General features: G+C 42.6%; 2 protein-coding genes across 3 annotated transcripts; one reads left to right on the top strand and one right to left on the bottom strand.

Moving 5' to 3' along the window:
- Positions 1–207: 207 nt before the first annotated feature.
- Positions 208–7,914, top strand: LOC114801955 (multidrug and toxin extrusion protein 1-like). Its single transcript, XM_029000469.1, has 17 exons — positions 208–496; positions 629–730; positions 812–880; positions 991–1,139; positions 2,294–2,336; positions 2,462–2,506; positions 2,596–2,690; positions 2,772–2,869; positions 2,955–3,068; positions 3,162–3,229; positions 3,835–3,943; positions 4,036–4,111; positions 4,208–4,277; positions 6,481–6,613; positions 6,693–6,787; positions 6,907–7,002; positions 7,100–7,914. The coding sequence occupies exons 1-17, from the start codon at positions 350–352 to the stop codon at positions 7,361–7,363; spliced, it is 1,773 nt and encodes a 590-aa protein (XP_028856302.1). The 5' UTR covers positions 208–349; the 3' UTR covers positions 7,364–7,914.
- A 7,883-nt stretch (positions 7,915–15,797) lies between these two features.
- otx5 (orthodenticle homolog 5) lies at positions 15,798–19,155 on the bottom strand. 2 transcript variants are annotated; one of them, XR_003751606.1, is made up of 4 exons: positions 18,664–19,155; positions 17,749–17,900; positions 16,342–17,658; positions 15,798–15,977 (listed from the first exon to the last, which is right to left on the bottom strand). XR_003751606.1 is itself a non-coding variant. In XM_028999756.1 (3 exons), exons 1-3 carry the CDS (start codon positions 18,758–18,760, stop codon positions 17,020–17,022), a joined length of 888 nt encoding a protein of 295 aa, XP_028855589.1. In that variant the 5' UTR covers positions 18,761–19,155; the 3' UTR covers positions 15,806–17,019. The 2 variants fall into 2 exon arrangements, 1 of the variants encoding a protein (XP_028855589.1); XM_028999756.1 differs by having other exon boundaries at positions 15,806–17,658.
- Between the last annotated feature and the right edge of the window lie 1,008 nt (positions 19,156–20,163).

Below are 20,163 nucleotides of genomic sequence, written 5' to 3'. Positions count from 1 at the left end.
CAAAATATTCTGCATTTGCAGTTTAACAGAGATGATCTTTAGTCTTTACTGTATACATTACAGTATGGGACAGGGTGATTACTGTTTTATTACAAGGACAGTGAAAAAAATATGAATGTAAAAATAAGTGATTTGTTTGAATTGGCTTTCATCTTAACTCATTAGTATAAAGACCATAAACTTTCTTCTCTTTGTAGGATCAAAAAATGTACTGGGTTCACCAATTCCTTTAATCAGTAAGCCTTTAATCAGTAAGAACAGTGAAAAACACTGTACATGGCAAAAACCAGAGCAGAGGACAGTGTCTGTCTTAGACAGCGGGTTTGCTGAAGGCCAGTCTAAAGACACCATGGATGCATCCCGATCTCGGCCTGATGGACCCTCATCATCTGAGGAGATCAGTGCCAGGCTCTTCTGCTGCCGCTTCATGAGGCGCTGGGTCCCTTTGGCCTACAGAGAAGAGCTGTACCACATCCTCCGCATGACAGGACCTCTGGTAAGACCATCTCTGTCCTGCTGCAAGATGTTTGCCAGTCAGAGTCAAGAACTGGAACCCAGGTGCAGCGTTCCATTCATGTTCACAGTGGTTGCTGATGCTCCGTTAAGTTTCTTTTGTTGAATCCCACAGCTGGCATCTCGCATATTGAATTATCTCCATCCATTTGTTGTGACAATTTTTTGTGGCCGTCTGGGCAACAGTGCCCTGGCTGGCTATGCCATGGCTTGTGCAGTAAGTTACTACTTTTTTTGTCTTGTAATGTTTTTATGCGCTCACATTTTAATGTGAATGTTTCTGTGAATTGTCTTTCAGTTCATAAATGTGACAAGTGCATCAATATGTCTTGGATTATGTTTTGCATGTGACACCCTAGTATCTCAGGTATGGACTTTTAAACATTACAATCTATTTTATCTATCTATCTGTCTGTCCATCCGTCCGTCCGTATGTTCGTCCGTCCATCATCCATCTATCCACCTATCTATCATCAGACATTTGGGGGTGGAAAGCTACTGCGTGTGGGAGTGATTCTACAGAAGAGCATCCTGATCCTGATGGTCTTCTGCCTGGCTTCTTGGGGTGTTCTTGTCAACACTGAGGCCTTCCTCCTGTTGCTGGGTCAGGATGCGGAGGTTGCCAGGTAACAATGAATAAATTCACAATGTTTCCTTAAAATGTTGATGGTACACTTGATTTGCAACTGGGGGAACTGCCATGCTGACACCATGCCAAAAAAAAAAACAGTTTGACACAAAACCTCACATGAAATCAGAATTTTCTAATTTTATGCAGATTGCATCAAAGTGCTTGAAACTTTCTGAACTTACAGTGGGTTTGGTATTCACCCTCTAGAGCAAGGATGTCCAAACTACAGCCCGTGGGCCCTCAGCTTATTCCAAAAATATTCTGCTCAAAAAAATAAAGAGAACACGAAAAATATTCTTATTACAGCTTTTATCCATTGGTTTTGCTTAGTTGTCCTCTGCATTTACCCTAAACCATCTCCTTAGTGAGCAGTGGGAAGCCATGAAAGGCACCCGGGGAGCAGTCAGTGGTGACGGTACTTTTGCTCAGTGGCATCTTGTCAGTTTAGCATTTGAACCGCCAACCTTCTGATTACGGGTCCACTTCCTTAGCTGCCCGGCCACCATGGCCTTTCTTACTGTAAAATCCTTTTTTTTAGTTTTATACATAATTACATAATACATAATAATTGTATTCTGTAAACACATTGTTCTTTACATAGTTGAATGTGCCGACAACAAAATCACACAAAAATATCTATGGAAATCATATTGATCAACCCATGGAGGTCTGGATTTGGAGTCACACTCAAAATTAAAGTGAAAAACACACTACAAACTGATCCATCTCTGATTTTACACAAGTCAAAATGAGGTTCAGTAGTGTGTGTTGCCTCCACGTGGCCACACTCCAGCCACATGAGGTCTAGCATTGTCCTGCATTTGGAGGAACCCATCAGGACTCCCGGCAGATATCTACAGTTTGTCAGCACATGCTTGTGTTCAGATTTGTACTTATGACTGTTGTAGAGGTGAATTAATAAGGGAGCATGTGTTTTTAGGCCATGCATCAAATGATCTTCTCACCACTTCATGTGAATCTGTCACAGGGCGTTACATGGCTTTTCCTGAATCATTTCACGTTTTACACTGTGGTCAAAGTAGCCGAATTTCGCACATCACTGTCCTACACAAAACCACATTTCTGCTCAGGGAGATGCAGACTGGCGAAATGGGTTTTCTATGTAGTGACCAATGCTGTCTCTTCCAGAATAGCGCAGGTGTATTCCATGGCATATCTGCCTGCCATTCCGGTGAGTCTGTTCAAATCATACCGTCTGCATCATACACACATCAACAAGGAACTAATTCTTGGCTTAGTTGTGGCCTATTTTCTGTCTTGTTAGCATGATATTTATATGTCTGTACTTTTCCCCAGGCCCTGGCCCTGCACCAGCTGCAAATGTCTTACCTTCAGAACCAGGTAAAGTCTAGCTGTGCTAGATTCTTGCAATTCTTGCAGGTCATAATTATTAAGCTCTTCTGATAGCTGTTTTTTTTTCTTTTCTTCAGGGCATGATCATGCCACTGGTCTATGCAGCGTTTTTGGCCAATATTGCAAATTTGCTAACCAATTTCTTTCTCTTCTGGCTGGACTTTGGTGTGCCGTAAGTCATTTAAATTAAGTTTATTGCATTCATTTACAATCATGTAGGCAATTTCTTTCTTGAATATATATTTTTTTTCAGGGGATCTGCTGCAGCCAACTCTCTCTCCATTATATACAACTGTGGGTTTTTATTTCTTTACATTCGCTGCAGGAATCTGCATGCTAAGAGCTGGGGAGGTGAGTTGGGAAGAACTTTTCAAGGATTTTCCTCAGAAACCTTTGCACCTTGATCATTGTGAACACTCCTCTTCCCCACTTCCAGGGTGGACCACCGAGTGTCTGCAGGACTGGAGCTCGTATATGAAACTGGCCATCCCCAGTGCCATGATGTGCTGCTTTGAGTGGTGGATTTATGAGATTGGGGGGTTCCTTGCAGGTTCCTACAACACAGATTACTGCATTTCTGGCCTATTTAAATACTAATCGCCATGTACACCACCTGACAACACTTCTCAATCCCCATCAACAGGTATGATCAGTGAAGAGGACCTAGGTGCCCAACATGTGGTCATCATGCTGGCTTATGTTAACTATATGGTAAAAAAAAAAACTTTCTTAACACTCACCAACACTGTTCAAAACTTTAAGGTCATTTAGAAATGATGGGAAACAATTATTCGGTTCATCAAACTCCAATCCAGACATTGTTCATGTTGTAAATGACTCTGGTATCTGGAATTGGCTGTTAATGATGGAATTTCTGGATACATGTAGTAACTTTAGCAGTAAAAATTAGTCTTGGGTTCCAATGGAATGATGTATTTCTTCATCCAAGTCTGTCACTTTTAAAGCTTCATTCATGATTAGAAAAAATATTTTAGCTGAAAACCTTTGCATTGATGAAAGAAGCAATAAAACTGCCAAACAGTATCTACATAATTTTTTCCATAGCAATGATTATTTCTTATTCTGTTTGTAATATCTCTAGACCGTTTTCATGGAAAAACAAGGTCATTTCTAAAAGACCCTAAACTTTTGAAGGCTAGTTTATATCTTGAAAAAACCCTTAACCAAGTCAAACATTGATGGGTGTATCATTGTGAAGCGTGACTGGAGAATGAATGAGTAATGGGTGCCAGAACATGAATGGACTGTACGTATGTGGCACGTGTGCCAGTAATAATGTGTAATTGCTCATGTAGATCCCTCTAGGTGTACAGGTGGTTGCCTGTGTCCGTGTTGGGAACGCCCTGGGTGCTGGAGATACAGATGGTGCCATCTTTACCAGCAAGGTGGTTCTTACCTTTACTGGTAAATATGTTTTTTTTTATTTATATAGAATTAGAATTGCAATGGACACGTGAGGAACCTGATCAAGTCTTTCTTCACTGTTTCGTCCACAGCTGTGTTAGCTGTTCTTCAAGCCATTGTGCTGGGTGCACCAAAAAGGGTTATCGCCTACATTTTTACTTCTGATGAGTAAGCAACTTTATGTTACAGCTGAAATGTATTGTACTGCTAAGTAGTAACAGTACAGATTATAAGCAAATAATACATTCTCCCCATTTCTCTCAGGAACATTGCAGAACTGGTGTCTGAACTCATGAGCGTGTACATCGTCCTTCAGCTCTGTAATGGAATTTTTGTAAGTGGATCAACGAGGTCGTTAACATCTTTTCAGATCAACTTATCCTTCAATAAAGTTGATTCGGAAAGTTGGCATTATGTCATCTGAGCATGCACAATCCCAGACGTCTACTTAGCATTTTACATTCCCATCTCCAGCTGTCTTTCATATGTCCCCTCAAAAAAAAAATATATATATATAATATAATAAAAACATTAATACTGTGGCAGACACACTTGTAGTAGGTTGACGTTGAGTAAATTGGAGTAGCGAGTTCACACACACACACACACACACACACACACACACACACTCACAGAACTGAAACCTCACAACTGGCAAGATCCGAAACAGGAAACAGTTCCAGTTCAGGAGACCAACCCCCAAAAGACTGTTGTGCTTCCTGAAAAACGTCACAATACTATAAAAAACCCCACTAGCGTCTTTGGTTGTCATGCGGCAAGTCATTTGCAAGAAAAAGCTCACAGAGAGCAACTTCTCTCAGGGGGTGTGAACTTCTGTCTCTGAAGTCGACCAGCTTTTGTGTTAATGCCCTAGTACACACGTGGACAAAATTGTTGGTACCCTTCAGTCAATGAAAGAAAAACTCACAATGGTCACAGAAATAACTTCAATCTGACAAAAGTAATAATAAATAAAAATTCTATGAAATTTAACCAATGAAAGTCAAACATTGATTTTCAACCATGCTTCAACAGAATTATTTAAAAAAATAAACTCATGAAACAGGCCTGGACAAAAATGATGGTACCCCTAACTTAATATTTTGTTGCACAACCTTTTGAGGCAATCACTGCAATCAAACGATTCCTGTAACGGTCAATGAGCTTTCTGCACTTCTCAGCAGGTATTTTGGCCCACTCCTCATGAGCAAACTGCTCCAGTTGTCTCAGGTTTGAAGGGTGCCTTTTCCAGACAGCATGTTTCAGCTCTTTCCAAAGATGCTCAATAGGATTGAGGTCAGGGCTCATAGAAAGCCACTTTAGAATAGTCCAATGTTTTCCTCTTAGCCATTGGGTGTTTTATGCTGTGTTTTGGGTCATTGTCCTGTTGACCTTCGACTGAGGCCAAGCTTTCTGACACTGGCCAGCACATTTCTCTCTAGAATCCCTTGATAGTCTTGAGATTTCATTGTACCCTGCACAGATTCAAGACACCCTGTGCCAGATGCAGCAAAGCAGCCCCAGAACATAACAGAGCCTCCTCCATGTTTCACAGAAGGGACGGTGTTCTTTTCTTGATATGCTTCATTTTTCCGTCTGTGAACATAGAGCTGATGTGCCTTAGCAAAAAGTTCAATTTTTGTCTCATCCGTCCATAGGACATTCTCCCTGTAGTTTGGCAAATTCCAGTCTGGCTTTTTAATTATTTGTTTTCAACAATGGTGTCCTCCTTGGTCGTCTCCCATGAAGTCCACCTTGGCTCAAACAACAATGAATGGTGCGATCTGACACTGATGTTCCTTGAGCTTGAAGTTCACGTTGGATCTCTTTTGTGACCATTCGTATTATCTGTCTCTTTGATTTGTCATCAATTTTCCTCCTGCGGCCACGTCCAGGGGGGTTGGCTACAGTCCCATGGATCTTAAATGTCTGAATAATATGTGCAACTGTAGTCACAGGAACATCAAGCTGCTTCGAGATGGTCTTATAGCCTTTACCTTTGACATGCTTGTCTATAATTTTCTTTCTAATCTCCTGAGACAACTCTTTCCTTCGCTTCCTCTGGTCCATGTTGAGTGTGGTACACACCATGTCACCAAACAACACAGTGACTACCTGGAGACCTATATATAGGTCCACTGACTGATTACAAGATTGTAGACACCTGTGATGCTAATTAGTGGACACACCTTGGATTAACATGTCCCTTTGGTCACATTATTTTCAGTCTTTTCTAGGGGTACCATCATTTTTGTCCAGGCCTGTTTCATGAGTTAATTTTTTTAAATAATTCTGTTGAAGCATGGTTGAAAAGCAATGTCTGACTTTTATTAGTTAAATTTCATAGAATTTTTATTTATTATTACTTTTGTCAGATTCATGTTATTTTTGTGACCATTTTGAGTTTTTCTTTCATTGACTGAAGGGTACCAACAATTTTGTCCACGTGTGTATCAACACGTTGTACCTGTGCTATGCACGCTGCATGTGACTCAGTGGCTTTTTGTTTCTGACAATGAAGATCTTCTCCTTTGCAGTGTGTAAGTATGGGCATTCTCCTCGGCACTGGTCAGCAGAAGATAGCAGCCATCGCGAATCCCATTGGCTACTACTGTATTGGACTTCCAATAATAATTGCACTGATGTTTGTGACTGATTTGCAGGTTATGGGTACGTACTGGTGCGGGTCTGAAAAAAATATTTGGTGAAATGTGTTGGATTCAAACCTCTCCGTTTCTTTTCTGAACAGGCTTTTGGATTGGCTTGCTCATTTCAACCTTTCTGCTGGCAGTTTTTTACATTATTATGATCTTCAAGATGAACTGGAAGAGACTGACAAAGGAGGTAAGTGGCGCTGGTCATTAATCAGGGTTCTTAGAGGTCGGATGAGCATTAGCATTAAATCAATACAGCAGGAGATTAGGTTGGGTCCAGTGGCTAATGGACAGCGCTGGTTATTACAGGCGATTGCCCGAGCAGGAAATACAGTAGCTGTACCGTTAATGAGTCCAGCGTCTGAATCGGATCCGTCTCGTTCGACAGCTTCAAGCAACGAAACGGTAATTAAACATGCAATTAAACAACGCAAAAGCATGGCATAGTTGCATGCTATATTATTTCTTCTAAGGCATGATATGTTTCGTTTTTTCACACCAGAGTGTGAATGGTCATGGAGGATTGGCATGTCAGGCGCAAGAGGGCACAGTGCAGCCCACAGCGTTGCTCTCCAACTCTCAGCTCATCATCAGGAGGGGCCTGGTCCTGCTTGCTGCCGTCCTGACCCTTTTTGTGGGAACAGTGCTGCACCTTCTGCTCCCCCTGCCAGAACCATTTGGGGGCAGAAGAATGAATGAGACAATGGACTTTGGGAACTGGAGCACCGCCACCCCACTGGCCCAGTCTACGCTACCAACTCTGTAGTCAAGTAAAAGAAATGAAGCACAGCAGGGCTGACTGTGAATGTCCACACCATCGATTGCTACGAGGATGTCTACATGTCAGTAAAGCACTTTACAGTGCAACTTCAATGATGCTGCTCCATCTTACTCCATCAGCACACATTAAAGCTTAGAAATCAACTACAGACTGCATATATAAATGTTTTTCCATAGTTTGTTTGTCCACTTAAGTTATCTTATGAAAATATGCAGTTGTCCCTCACAGCAATGCCGTAAAATAAAATCGCTAATGAAAAAAAAAATGTCATGATGGAATTCCACAAAAAGGCCACAAGGTGGCGACAACGACCTGCAGGGGGAACGCAGTAGAAGAACGGGGCTGTTCTCGCATTTCATTACGAGAAATTAAACCAAAGATATTTTCTTTTTCCCTCACATTGCTCACCTTTATGTTCTGTAACAATAAATGTATTCATAATAATAAAAAAAATTATAAACAATCTTAGATCTTTGCTTGTGAAGGATGTAGGATGCATGTAAACTGAAATAAACTGAAAGACTTTTTTCATACTACCCAGTTTACAGATTAATTATTGTCATAAACATTTCCAGTATATATGGATTCGGTTTACATTTAATAAGTAGATTAAATGTGAATAAATGAAGAGTAAAAGTACAGAATAGAATTGAATGCCTTTTTTGTCACTATTTGCATGCAGGATGAGATTAAAAGCAACTCCTTCAGCGCAGATATGTGTGTAGAAAGTAATATTAATAAAAAATTAATAAAAAAAATACAGTAAGGTGCCAGAAATGACTGAAAGAATAAGGTTCTATATACAGTGTGATGGGAGGGCTCTTAACTTGCATTGGCCTGAAGAGACACTTGATTGGTTTTAATGTGTGTAAATTCCATTTAATTTTCAAAAATAATGACATACAGACACTGCCGATACATTTGTTTCATAAAGTCACTCATTTCAGAGTCAATCAGAAAACGTATTTAAATCCCAAAGGAAATTGCTTGATATTTAGCCATATTCATAAATTCACATGGCTGGAAATGTACGGACTGCACACCCGTGTGTTTTTTCCACGCAGCGTCTTGCTCATGCCACACGGGCATGGTCGGCGGCCAACCTGTTGGTCCTACATGGGTTTCTCCCTGGGCTCGGTCTTTCATTCTATTTTATCATTTGTTGCTTAATGTGAAATTTGGCTACGTGAAACAGATGTGTGGGTCCAGATGTCATAGTAAAGTAAGACATGCATTTGTTGTGTAGATGTACGACTGCACCTGTCGTCTTGTGCTCATGATGCCTCATGTTTATGGATGATGTATATGAAGTGTGTGTGTGTGTGTGTGTGTGTGTGTGTACATCCAGCAATGGGTGCCTTGTTTAAGTTCACCTTCCCCAAGGTCTGCGTCGTGCCCGTCCATCTGTGCCACTGCAGGGATTACAGCCAATCCGTCTGTCTGCAGGCCCAAAGTGCTGACTGACACACCACAGATTAACAAAGCACTGCCGTCTCACTGAGCGAGCAGGAGGAAGGAGGCAGGGAGAGAGAGAGAGAGAGAGAGAGAGAGAGAGAGAGATTAACCGCACGCAGACCCTGGAATGGGACGGTGCCGGGAGGGGTGGGGGGCAGGTGGAACTCGATGGGTTTGTGGGGGTTGGGTGGGGGGGTCAGGCAGATTAGTACAGCACACAGAGGCAGTGGGAGATTAGCGCGGCACAAAGAGATGGGGTGGGGGGGCTCGGAGATTAACCTTGTTCGGCCACGAGTGCAGCCTGCCCCACAACAATCACGGTGGAGCGCCGCACAACACGCCTGTCATGCCACGCGCTCCATCTTAAGGGCGCAGCCGCACCGTTCCACCACCCTGCCTCGCGCCACGGTCCCCGCCAGAGGGTTCCTCATGCCACATGTCACACGAACTTGGACTGTGTATACTTCAACATCACCCAGAAATCTAAACCTCTATCATTTTACTAATAAAGAGCGTTTATTGGTAGCCTTAAAACGCTCAAGTAGATCCTTTTAGATCCTCACACTCCTTTCTGCAGCACAGGGACATCTTACCCCTGAGACATTCAGCACGAGGACACAGCCTCTACGTCCCCAATTTCGACTCATTCTGAGCATCACTGCAGATGATTCTGATTTCTAATCCAACTAAACGATGGTTTCATTGGTTAGAGAACGTTCAGAGGACCTGTGGAATTTGCACACAGGAGGGAGGAGGTGCAGCCAGGATGCAGAGCGGTCCATGTGGAGCGCAGGTCACACTGCAGCGGCCCACAGGAATGGAGGGAGGAGGAGGAGGAGGAGGAGACCAGGGTAAGGGCTTAGTCATAGCCTTTACCCTACTGTTCTCCCTACACACCTCTCTCCTAATATCCCTCTCTACTTCATCCACCTTACTGTCTTTCCTCACTCTTACCTCTCACCTTTTTCTGCTGTTTTTCAGTCGTTCCCTCTTTTCTTCAGTCTTAGTTGTCAGCACAACACCACCTGGGAGCTTCTATATAACTGTATAACTATTCTATAACTATAATATCACAGGCTTTGGTGAATTTAGCTCTCAATTTAAAGCATTCTGTAAAAAATCATCTGCATAAATGACATGCCACAAATAATGTGTATCACAAGATAGATCCTAAATGTAATGATAAATTACACCAACAATTAATTAGAATGATTCATGTAAGAAACAAGTTTTTAGGCTACATGACCATGCTTCACATTAATGACATATGTTCATATTCACAGTATCATCTTCATTGATTTATACACCACTATTCAAAGTTTAGGGCCATTTAGACATGCTTTAAAAGGGAACAAGTGTTTGGTGCATTTAAAAGATAAAATGGATCAAAACTCCAGTTCAAACATTGCTCATGTTGTAAATGACTATGGTAGATTAAAAAAAAGTCTCTTAATGATGGAATATTTGAGGAAATATAGAGAGGAAATTTATCAGCAAGAAACTGTGATGTTTATGTGTGTGTGTGTGTGTGTGTGTGTGTGTGTGTGTGTGTGTGTGTGTGTGTGTGTGTGTGTGTGTGCCAGAATGTAAGGCCTCACCAACCCCTTTACCTCAACACCGTGCCCGTTTATCCAATTACACACTTCAGCAGTGTTTTCATGGTGCAGTGATTCCCAGGCCTTGAGTAAGCACCTCAGATGAAACTGAACCCAAAATGTTAAGTGTCCCTAACTAAACCTGTTAGTATTGACCAAAAACATCAATACAACTGTTCAATACCGGATGAACAGATTAAATGCTTTTTCATTTGTCATGGTCAGATTTCATTAATGCATTTAGCAAATTTTTCAGTAGTTTCAGTATTACAAGCATAATTTACATAATTTTATTCACAAATATGCATGCAAATGCATCTTATTTTGCTTAAAAGATTTAATTGGTCTACATAAGTTTGAATTATTGACACATTCTGGATTGGTTACTTGGTTACTTGGTTACTGGTAAAATATGTAATATGTAAATAAGTTTAATTGAAAAGTCAAAATGTAACTGACTATATATTATGTACTGAATATGTTCAATATTTCAGAGGTTGAATAATTCTTTTGTTTGCACTGTAAACGTATGGAAACTCCCCGTCCATGTTAATGGACGTACTGTTGCTATGCTAGTGTGACTGTTTTTGTAGTGTACGTGTGAGTGACTCTAAGACAAACATGTTGACTTGTTTTCCGCTGATATTTTGAAATTTAATGGAAATGCTCCCAATATTCCCCCAGCCAACCCAACCACCCCCACAAGGCTTGTGATTGGTCGCCCGCCCCAGATTAAGGCATGTTTCCCTACATTACCTCCCTGTTCTGTTCCTCTCCCCCAGGTCACATGACCCATTACATCACTGGATTGAGGTCAGTGGTGGATTATGGGGCTGCGAGAGCGGCGGAATTACTGAAAGTGGAGGGAGGAAGATAAAAAAGAAAGGGAGGGAGAGCAAGAGAGAGAGAGACGACGAGAGAGCGAGGGGCATTAGGGTAAGGAGGTGGACAGAATAGAGGCATAAAGAATACAGAGGTCCTGCATTAATAAATGGACTGGAGGCTTTTAAGTGCAGCTTTAGAGTTCAAGTCTTCATGAGAGTGCACTTTCTGATCTTAATGGATTTCAGGAGGAGCTTGATGAAGTTCTCATTGTCATTGTTGCATTTGTGTCCCCATTGATTGTGTTCATTTCATCACTTGTTTGTTTCTCCATGTTGTACCATATGGCCTCACTTCCAGTGTTTAAGCTTTAACTTATCCACCATTCCATTCTCACCAACACCCCCGACCCAGGTTATTTTTCTCATTTTGTTTGTGATTGTCAGCCAGTGGCATCAGTGCCATTAAGTAGTGGCTAACAGGAACTGTCACTCAACTCACATCAATGACAACCAGCAGGCATATCCTGAATGATCCCAGATCAGAGATCCAAACTCCCAAGGAATCCAGAATCTGGATGGATGGATTGATGAATGGATGGATGGATGGATGGATGGACGAATGGATCGATAGATTATTTTTAATAAATTTGCCAAAAACTATAAATATTTGCACATTTTCATTATGGGGGCTTGTGTGTATAATTATGAGGAAAAAAATGAATCTGTGTTGGAATAAGGCTGTAACATATCAACATGTGGACAAAGTGATGCGTTGTGAATACTTTTCATTATGCACTGTAGATAGAGACCAGGGAGGAGACCAGGGTAAGGTCTTAGTCATACCCTTTACCCTACTGTTTTCCCTACACACCTCTCTCCTCTCTTCATCCACCTTACTGTCTTTCGTCACTCTTACCTCTCACCTTTTTCTGCTGTTTTTCAGTCATTCCCTCTTTTCTTTAGTCTTAGTTGTCAGCACAACACCACCTGGGAGCTTCTATATAACTATATAACTATTCTATAACTATAATATCACAGGCTTTGGTGAATTTAGCTCTAGACCAATTCCATATTATCCATGATGGAGAAATAATCATCACAGAGATGTCCTGTATTGCTAAAATCTTTGTGATAAATAAAGTAAAACAATTTAAAGCATTCTGTCAAAGATAGATAGATAGATAGATAGATAGATAGATAGATAGATAGATAGATAGATAGATAGATAGATAGATAGATAGATAGATAGATAGATAGATAGATAGATAGATAGATAGATAGATAGATAGATAGATAGATAGATAGATAGATAGATAGATAGATAGATAGATCGAATTAAATAGCATTTAAATTATACCATTAATGGTCCCAGGGTCAAGTAAAGGTCACTTTTCAAAATCCCCAGAGTGTATTCCATATGACCCCAGATCCTTAAGACAGAAGGGCCCCCCTCCCCTTCTGATCTGGTTGGTAGGTTTACCCCAGTCCTCTCCACATGTTATGTTCCAACATTTTGAACGTCCAACATCATTTTCATGATCAAAAATATTTGGATTTCAGAAACATCACAAATTGAATAGTTTCTGGTGACTTAATCGTTATTAAGAATTCTGTTTCTGTTGCTGTAGGTTGTTTGATTATGGTTGCCTATCCCAGAATGCACTTGAAGGCAGGGAAATTGGAACCGATTTGTCTACTGGACACAGAGTGACAGTAATCCAGCAGAAGAAAACATAGAGAGAAAGAACGTCCTGGAGACGGAGCGCCGAAGAAGAAGAGAGAGAAGCAGGGAGGAAGAGAGAGACGCTGTAATCCCGACTAATTCACTTAGCGAAGCGCTGAGGGGGCAAGACACTAAGAGGATTGGGACATTCGCTAAATTAGATCAGTAAAAATAACAAACTGCAAGGAGACTCGGAAGAGTTCAGCAGAGTTGGACTTTTGGGAAAGGGGGACAGATGCAGGGGAAGGGGAGGGGAATTTTGAAAAATGACATCCAGGCTCTGGTGCATTATGGTTAACCTCCAGCATGTTGGCCTGAGACAATCTGCCTCTTTTCTCACAGGTACACACACTTCACCTGTCCACCCACTGACGTCCTAACCATCCCTCTACAGCCCGCCCGAATCAGCACACACACACACACACACACACACACACACACAAATGCAGTTAAAACCCACGTCAGACACGTACAGAGACAGGTAAAACCACATGGCACCCACCTCGCCTCCACAAAAATACCCACAAGGCCACACATACACACAGTCGTGTCACATGTGCCACCCCTGTCAGACTGCATGCCAGCTTCTCTCATAAACTCTAATCCTAATCTTAGTTCAAGACATTAGCATTAGGTCCCAAACCCAAACACTGACTTTTACTCTTAATAAGAAGGTGTTAAAGTTGAGATTAAGTTATGGCCACACTAGAGCCACCAAGATTATCAGTGCTGATCCACTGACACCTTAACATGGATCCTGGGAGCTGCAGATTTCAATGCATATTCCCTTTTTTATTCTCACAGTGGTGAGCAGAAATGTGCACCAGAGAAACAAGCAGGCCTTGTCCACAACTCAGATAATTCCCCTTCTCAGCAAAACAAAAATGATTACACTGTCACTGTCAATGGATTAAAATAGTTTAAGTTGAAGACAATGCATATTTAAAACGATTTTGGTGTCAAGTGTGGCAAAGTGCCTGCGTTTAAAGCATTAATTTATTTTAATGCAGTAAAATGCGGTTTTAATTATATATAGTGATTAGCATGTATATTTTTACAGTCTTAATATTTAATACTTTGATTAATTAAAACAGTTAAAATCATGTTATTATGTAATAATTTTGTTGCTTTTTATTGCATTATTAGCAATAATGAGATATACATTGATTGTATTGAGGGTTGTTTTATATTTTTATCCTGGTTTAACTTTTCTGTTTTCAGGGTCAAATTTAAACAATTTGATAAACTATAAAATTCTGCTTAATATTAAATATTAATATGTAGTGATGGAAAAATACAGATTTTTTTTTATGCACAATGTATGTAAAAAAATGTAAAAATAAAAACCCAGTACCTAGCAGTTCACAAACTGCTATGTGAGTTTGTAAAAAATCTCAACAATGTGGCTGATTTGCTTGTTAGTTAATAAATCAGATGCTGTCTGATGTCATTATTTCATTATTGTTAGTTAAATGGCATTCAGATTGATAATACATTTTTTTCAGCTGGTTGAAATAAATATTGATTTTAAAATTGTTTCATGGTTTTAAATTGCATGCACAGGAACAGTAAAGGAGAGAACCTGGCTCCTGCTGGTTATTCACCAATTGCAGGGCTCTTTACATAAGACAACTACAGCTTCATCTTCCAGGTCATAAAAAACTTTTGATGAAAATGAATTTTGATTTTTTTCCCCCTGCTGTAAATTATAAGGAGGGGGTGGCTGGGATTAGGAATCGATTAAAAGAAAATTGGACGGGGAGGCCTGGTCTTGCCGTCCGGCCATGGCCTCAGGATGATTGCAGTATTTACAGAGCAGCCCGGCGGCCAGCTTGTTTGCCGGGGATTAAGCCCAAAGAAATGAATCATATTTTAAGTCCTGAGTGTATCTGTGTCTCCTGCTCCGTCTCTGCGCTTTGGAGTCCATATGTTGCACCCAGGGATTACTGAGCACAAGAGGGATAAGAAGGAGGCCACACCCACTTTCTATCTATCTATCTATCTATCTATCTATCTATCTATCTATCTATCTATCTATCTATCTATCTATCTATCTATCTATCTATCTATCTATCCATCCATCTATCTGTCTGTCTGTCTGTCTGTCTGTCTGTCCGTCTGTCCGTCTATCCATCCATCCTTCCTTCCGTCTATCTATCTGTCTGTCTGTCTGTCCATCCTTCCATCTATCAATCTGTCCGTATGTCCATCCATCCATCCATCTATGTGTGTGTGTGAGTCTTTGTGTGTATAGTCGCACTTAGGATCTGAGGTTCTCTTGTCTGTTTACCACCAGAGGATGAATGATCACCTGGTGTGAGATGGACCTCATTCTGTGACCTTGGCCTTGTCCAGCATGAATAAAAAGGGAGACAGAATTCATCATGGCCACATGCGAAACAAAGGCACTTGCCATTTTGGTTAAAGTGTGGAGTTCTGTAGGCTTTATGAAACAGAGACTCTAGGCCTTAATGTCGTCATCGGTAGACTGACAGGAACAATCAAGCTTTGTCGTCCTGAGGGCTCTTCATGTTTTTCAGCATCACACACTAATGGATGCCTTGAATTTGGAGGTTCATCTGTGCGGCAGGGTGTAGTTTTTTATTCATCTCTATAAACTGGGAATCTACAGCACATCATAGTGAGTCTGTATATCTTCTGCTCGTGATGGCCCCTCACGATGGGAACAGCAGCGTTCCATTAACTTCCTGTTCACCTAACCCGGATTATTCAAGTTACCTCCAGCATGTTCCTCCAAACTTTCCGTCCTGTAATGCAAACGGTTCTGCAGAAAAGGGAACAGAGTAAACTCACACTTTGACTTTGGGGGTTTTTTTGTCACTTATTTAATGTCTCAGAACAGAATCACTATAGACGTCCATCACTGGGCGGGGTCAAAGCAAACACACGTACAAAAGTGGAGGAGTGGGCGGGGTGAGAAGAAAGCACTGCTGTGGCTTGAAGTGGACACACCCACACCACTACCGTTATCATCTAAAACCCTGAGTTTAAAAAAAGAAAAGAGAAGAAACAAGATGAAAAAGTTGGCAGCCCACTAGAAACAGACTATTGCGTGAGGAGTCTGTGCAACACACTGTCGGTACCAGACATGATCGCAGTTTTCAAGTAAAGTTTAATATTTACAAAAAAACAAACAAAAAAATAGCAGAATTAATAACAGCTGCAGAAGTAATAATATTATTAATAATAGTAATATTACTGATGATAATAATAGTCATAATATTAATTCAAAACAAATTACCACAGTTTTTACCTCAAAGAACTCACAATTATAAAGAAACAAGAAATGTTACAGTCTAATACAAAGAGATTAAAACAACACACCAATACATAATGGTACCCCACCTTCCTTTATGCACTGAGAGAAACCCCATCACCATGGCAACCCTTTCTCTCCAGCCACGTGGTCGGTGAACAGAACGCTGAATCTTCTGCCCGATGCGAAAGACCGTATCCCACAATGCCCCTGGGCACTTCCTGTCCGCGGCCGGGCGCTTCCGTTTGGCTCTGAACTCTCTCAGGTCACAAATATGAAAAGCAGCTTCATTACAAAAGAAAACCAGACAAATGAAATAAAATAAAAGAAAGAAACAAATGCAGAATCTTAAGGTGAAGAACGTTTTCGATCCGGTGGAAGGGGAACTGGTGTTTTATGTATTTTACTTATTTTATTACAATTTTTTTTATCATTACGCCCTTTTCGCTCAGACCTGTTTCCTACTTCATTTAAACATCATCAGTAAATTAATTCGTTTGAGTAATTTCATTGTAATTATTATATAATAAAGACTGCTGTTGGTCTGATTGGCTTTAAAATGGTCCACACTGTTTCAGATCACCATAGAGTGATGGTTCTGCCCGCGTGTCTCTGGCGAGGGACGTGTCTCTGTGGAAATGGTGAAGATGGACACACCCAACCATCTCCTGATCTTCTGTAGAAAAAAAGTCGATTCTTCATTTGTTCTCTGCTGATGTTCCCTTCCTTGCGCCTTCCCACTCTTCGTCCTCCTCCTCCTCCTCGATCTACAAGACCTGGAACTTCCAGGAGTTCTGGTCCTTGTAGTCCAGGCAGTCGGCTGCATTGAAGTTGAGCTTCCAGGAGGCTGCTTGGTCCTTGTAGTCCAGGCAGTCGACGGCGCCGAAGCCGAGTGAGGCTGCGGTGTAGCCCTGCGAGGACAGGGACGCCGGGGACTGGCTGAGGGGCCCGCCCATGGAGGAGGCGGTGATGGGGCTCAGGGCGCCCCCGGTGGCCGACAGCTGCGGGTGCATGGGGGACAGGTAGGAGCTGCAGTCCAGGCCGGTGAAGTAGGAAGAGGAGCCGGCGTAGCTCTGGCTGTAGGCCGGCGCCTGGGTGTAGGTCATGGGGTAGGCGGTGGAGCGCTGCATGCAGGGGGTGGTGGAGGCAGACAGGGGGTCTGGCAGGGGGGAGATGGAGGCCGGGCTCCAGATGGAGACGGTGGCGCTGGCGCTGCTGGAGCTGGGCGTGATGGCCGTGCCGGGCGGAGGCGGTGCCGGGCTGTAGGGCCCGTTGGTGCTGGCGCTGGGCTCTGCGCTGGGCTCCCGGGCCGGAGAGGCCTTCTTCTTGGGGGGCCGGGGTTTGGACTGGCCACTGCTCTGCTGCTGCTGCTGGCGGCATTTAGCACGTCGGTTCTTGAACCAAACCTGCAGGAGAAGAATTCGATTAGAGAACCCAGTTGCGATGTTTCGGTGACGTTGCGGCTTCCCGCCATGGAATTTCATGCAGATGTTCACCTGGACACGTGACTCGGGCAGGTTGATTTTGAGCGCCACCTCCTCTCTCATGAAGATGTCGGGGTAGCGCGTTTTGGCGAACAGCGCCTCCAGGATGTCCAGTTGCGCGCGGGTGAAGGTGGTTCTCTCCCGGCGCTGCTTTCTGGGTGTGTCTGGAACAGAGGAACCAACGTAGAGAACATTTAAAAAAAAAAAAAAAAAAAAAAAGGACGTCATGATTCACACACCCACATTTCTGCTGGCTGGTAAAATGGGGGAAAAAATCCACACAAATAAATAAGTAATAAACCAATAAAGAAATATGGTCATTACAGAAGAAGATAGAATTAGAGAAAATATTTTCGAAGGCTGATCTTGAAAAATGACAGGCCTTAACGAAAATTCGTTTTCGTGAAGTCATTTTCATGACTGTAATGTCTGCTGTGCATCGTAATTCCCATCATGTATAAATCAAATCAATTAACTAATTAATAAATATAGCCTACTTGTTCATTTCGATTGGACAGCCTAAAAATATGTTGCATGCGCGAAAGCGACTGTATGCAATAATCGGATTGCTCTATACGATCGAATATTGTAATATATTTCTGCTCCTATCATTCTTCCGGTGTAAAACAAATGATTATTTTTTGGTTTATATGAACTTCAATTTCGAACTAAATATAAAACGACAGTAAAGTGTTGTCTCCTTTTCTCCCAGCACTGTGCGCAAAGTCGGAACGAACGCGTAGTATTTACGGTTTTTATTAGTCGATCTCCAAAGCAACCGGTGCAACTCCGTTCGTTTAGGACGGCGGAAAACTCTTGTTTTTACGGGAGATATGATATTAATACTCCCCGAGAAGAGAAGCTGCAGCCGGAGACCCCCGAAGCCCCCCTCTACCCGTCATTACGCGTCGCGCTTTTTGTACTTACTCGGGTATCCGACAGCGGAGTGTAGCAGGTCCATGCCCGGGCCGGACAGAGTTAACCCGTTCACGGCGTAATGAGGCTGCTTTATGTAGGACATCATGCCTGTAGCGGCTTTAAACGTCTGCCCCTCGCTCTCCCGCGCTCTCTCTCTCCCCCTCTCTCACTCTCTCTCTCTCTCTCTCTCCCTCTCGGGCCGGGGGGCGTCTGTCGTCGGGGGGGTGTATCGCCCTGTCCGTCTCTCGGTCGGCCCCGCTGTGCCGCTCGTCCGCCTCCGCGCTCTGGCGTCGTTACGCACGGTGGCGGGGAGCGCAGGTGAGACGCGGCACGTCCACCTGTTGCAGGAGGGGTGAAGGGTCGCCGGGCTCTCCACAGGTCGGAGGACGGCTCGGCTCGGCTCGGCTCGGCTCGGCTCGACTCGGATCTCTTCTCCCCGTCGCGGGTGAAGCGAGTGTCCGTGGTGCGGGGCGAGCGCGCGCGACTGAGCGCGACAAGGAACAAGTTGGGCTAATTAGAGCCAAGATGTTGCAGTGTCCAGTCTGACCCCTCCCTCCCGCCCTCCCTCCGCCCCTCCCTCCTTCCCTCCTGAACACACCCACACGCCTCTCCGGCTCTCCGATTTTAACGCAACCGCACACCAAGTTCCCTCTGCTTCACACGAACTAACGGGAATTAAATAAACGAACGAACGAACAAAGCAAACAAGAAACACACACACGGAGACTGAACACGGTGTAAAAGCGTGTAAGTAAGGAGGAGTCACAGTTCATAACCCGCCATGACGTGCACGGACTGTTCGAACATCTTATAATAAAAAAAAAACGAAATATATTTGTTATGAATATAAACCTGATTCTGGGTGTGTGCATGATATGTCGGGGAGCGGATCTACAATTTACTCATGTTGAATCACAAAAAGAAAGTGAGCAGCCAATCGAATGAATGAAACGAAATGTTAATATTTCCGGATCAATCTTCAGAGACTTGAGAGTAAATCGATGCCTGAATCAGGCCCGTGCTGGATTCGTTTCAGTCGGAATATTTCCAGGACGTGGGGACATTATTTCGTCCCAACAGCCGCGCGGGAACCACGTTTTAGTCCCTCATCTCCTCCCCAGATCAGGGAAAAAAACATTTTCATTCGTTTCACCTCGCTTGCAAAATGCTGAAATAATTGGGCTGGGAGAGAGTAGGACGGGCTGGACGGGATTAAATCCGCACAAAGGCCGAGTTGTTCTGCGTCAAATCCCCGATTTACCCGCAGTAAAAACGCCTTTTACTGCGGTATAACAAAGCTTTCAGCTGTTAGTATTATTATTTTTATTATTTTTATTATTTTTATTATTATTATTATTATTGTTGTTGTTGTTGTTGTTGTTTCTTCGCCGTTTTGTCTTGTTCTTGCCTTGCCATATTTTCCGTGGTCTGAATTGTTTTGTGATATTACTATAATAAAATGAAGTCATTTTTTAAGATCTTGGCGAACATATAATTTATTGGGGCTAA

Source organism: Denticeps clupeoides, chromosome 13, assembly GCF_900700375.1.
Source record: "Denticeps clupeoides chromosome 13, fDenClu1.1, whole genome shotgun sequence".
Classification (NCBI taxonomy): domain Eukaryota; kingdom Metazoa; phylum Chordata; class Actinopteri; order Clupeiformes; family Denticipitidae; genus Denticeps; species Denticeps clupeoides.
Note: the sequence above shows the minus strand (reverse complement) of the source record. Positions and strands in the feature narration are given on the sequence as shown.